The 3153-nt window shown below is 48.6% G+C and overlaps 1 protein-coding gene across 1 annotated transcript; it reads left to right on the top strand.

The window, feature by feature from the left end:
- The first annotated feature begins 874 nt into the window (after window positions 1-874).
- On the top strand, window positions 875-1486 carry LOC142784502 (uncharacterized). The gene has a single exon (XM_075882901.1). It carries the CDS (start codon window positions 875-877, stop codon window positions 1484-1486), a length of 612 nt encoding a protein of 203 aa, XP_075739016.1.
- The last annotated feature ends 1667 nt before the right edge of the window (window positions 1487-3153 follow it).

Raw genomic sequence — 3153 nt, 5'->3', positions numbered from 1 at the left:
CGGATGACGTCCTAAAGACCGCAATTATCACGCCTTTCGGCCTATTCGAATTCCCTTTCATGAGTTTTCGTATGCGCAACGTGGGGCAAACCTTTTAACGTTTCATCGACGACGTCGTCCGCGGCCTGGACTTCTGTTTCGTCTACCTAGACGACATCTTGATCTTTTCCCGCAACGAAACGGTACATCGTCAACACCTTCGTCAACTCTTCCAGCGTCTCGACGAACACGGCTTAATCATAAACGTTCAGAAGAGCACGCTTCGTGCCCCGTCATCACGTTTCTTGGCCACGAAATCTCTTCAAAAGAAACTAGACCCTTGCCTGACTGCATCCTGGCTCTTCAAAATTACGCGCTGCCTGCCACAGCGAAAGAACTCCGTCATTTCCTGGGCATGTTAAATTTTTACAGGCGCTTCGTGCCTGAAAGGGCCACATATCAGGCCCCTCTCCATGATGCGTTGGCCCGCCAACGCGACAACCATCGTGTCACTTGGACACCAGCTTTAACGCAAGCGTTCGAAGATTGCAAAACTGCCCTCTGCAACGCTACGCCAAGCCAGAGGCGCCCCTGGGTCTTTTCACAGATGCTTCTTGCACCGCCGTGGGCTTTTCCCTTTAACTGCAAAACGTTACCTTCCCTGAATCAACGGATGCTCTCTACTGTGACATATTAACAGGACGAGTGAGACCATACGTCTCTTCTTTGCATCGTCAAAGCCTCTTCAACCAGTTACACAACCTCAGTCATCCGGGCATCCGAGCTTGCACACGCCTCCTGACTGACCGGTACGCGTGGCCCTCAATGCATTCAATGCCAGCGCGCCAAAATCACCCGGCACATAACGTCGCCACTCGGAGAATTCCCCCTATCGATGGAAAGGTTCCAACACGTCCACATCGACATCATTGGCCCCCTCCCACCAGCCGGCCCTTACCGCTATTGCCTCACCGCCATCGATCGTTACTCTCATTGGCCCGAGGTGTGGCTGCTTGAAAGGATCACCGCAGAAGACGTCGCATCAGCCTTCATCTCCGGCTGGGTTTCAAGCTTCGGCACTCCTCGTCGAGTCACAACCAATCAAGGAAGGCAATTCGAATCTCAACTCTTCAGGCTTCTCGGGCTCTCCACCGGGTACGAGCGTTCACGGACAACTAGCTACCACCCTTGCGCCAACGGGATGATTGAACAGTTTCACCAGCAGTTCAAGGCAGCCATCATGTGCCACCCTCACTCAACCTGGCTCGAAGCTCTCCCCGCCGTCGTTCTTGGTTTGTGCGCAACTTTCAAGCCAGACATTCAAGCCATGCCCGCGGAATTCGTTTACGGGGAGCTGCTTCGCCTACCTGGAGAACTCTTCTCCGCTCCGACCTCTGATGTAAGCAGCTCGGACCCTGCAGACTTCGTCACTCAACTCCGTCGCACGATGGGCGCTGTGCCCCTCACCAGCGGCTTGCCACACCAAGCCGACCCCGTTCATGTTTAAGGACCTGGCAACATGCTCGCATGCCTTTCTCCGCGACGACACCGCATGCGCATCTTTCCAGCCGCCTTACTCCAGACCTTACAAAGTCATCTGTCGTGACGACAAAACATTCACCCTGAAAATCAGTGGAAAGAATGTACGAGTTTCTATCGACCGCCTAAAGCTATCATACATCCTTTCCTAGAAGCCTACCAACTCCCGCACGCCTCCCGTAATTCGCCATCATAAGCCCGCAACGCCTAGGCTCGCACCCTACACCACCCGCCTTGGACGCCCGGTGCGGGTGCCCAAACCTCTTCAACCCTGACGGCTCCTATCTGCGTGGGGTGGTGGTGTGGCGAAACGCTTCTGCACCGCTTCTAAGCCTGCGCGTCGCAGCAATGCCTCCAAACACGGGCGCTGATGATAAGAACACTCTCGCCTGAAAGAAGCAAGAAAACTGTGTTTGCCCCGATTGAGGGGTATTTGTGGTAGAACCTTCAGTGCGGAAACATTAAAGTTATGTTATCCCACTTATCCACTGCAGGTAGCTTATAATATTGAGTATGCATTTGATTTCAAATACAAATATTGTAGTTTTTTTCAGGCTGCTCACACTGGGCGATTTTACCTATAATGTCAGAAATTGGTGTAACTAAATTACTATTGTGTACTGCCAAATTATGATCTCCAGTTTCAATGATTCTGGTTGGCTAAAAAGGCAGTACTCCTCACTGAAGCATCACAAGCTGTCTAATAAAAAAATGGGGAAATACTAAGACGTACGAGGCACCCCCCTTGAACCACACACAATTAAAATAAAGCATGCAGGCTTCTGTAACAATCTCTGGGAACCAGAATCTTGGAAGCTATTGACCTCAATTTAGCAATAAGATTTCATGAAACAGATTTCTGAATTTGTATGTTTCCTTCAGTGTCAATAGCTTGAAAACTTGTAGTCTATACTTATTACTCTGAAATAAATACGGAGTCCAATTTTACATTTACGAGCAATACGTGCATGACTTATGCGTGCTTACCATGATTTATAACATTGCGAGTTTTGAGTGCTAAATAAATTATTCATTCTGCATATACCGCACATTCCGTCAACATCTGTAGCGCATGCTTAGAGAATTTACTTCCCCAATGTACTGCTACGCTTGTCGCTAATCAGAAAATTTCATTGTAGGTGGTGCTCTAAACTATTCCTAATGTTCGTACACGCAAAAGTGTTTAGCAAAGTTTCAACACCAAGGTTAGGCCAGATGCACAAAATATTTAATAAACCAAAACAAACTCTAAGCATAGTGAAAACAAGCAGAGTAAAATTGATGGTGCTAGTACGCATGAACTAATGACTGAAATAGTGCTCGCACAGTAAGGTACAGCAATTTTGCCCCATTTAGCTATGAATTATTTTTTCTAAAATACAGTTCAGGGTACACGAATGGCTTAAAATGCACGGATCAGGCCGCATGAGGCAATCTATGTTGCTGGTGTATACCACAAGTTCGATTTTTACTAAATGACTTGCACGAACACCTAAGCATGATTGCAACCTTTGCGAGCCATACCTCAGACGATGCAACAGGCTGCACGTGAACACGCTTCAACTCGAGTATCAGGGTAGTTTACAAAGACGCGTGCCGGCGCGGATGCACACACCGGCATACATTCAGCCACTC

The sequence above is a fragment of the Rhipicephalus microplus genome, unplaced genomic scaffold, assembly GCF_043290135.1.
Source record: "Rhipicephalus microplus isolate Deutch F79 unplaced genomic scaffold, USDA_Rmic scaffold_14, whole genome shotgun sequence".
NCBI lineage: Eukaryota > Metazoa > Arthropoda > Arachnida > Ixodida > Ixodidae > Rhipicephalus > Rhipicephalus microplus.
The sequence above is the reverse complement of the archived record's forward strand: the minus strand, read 5'-3'. Positions and strand labels throughout refer to the sequence as shown.

Excerpts from the sequence above, each read along its gene's own strand:
- LOC142784502 (XM_075882901.1), top strand. The coding sequence starts at position 875 with ATGGAAAGGTTCCAACACGTCCACATCGACATCATTGGCCCCCTCCCA.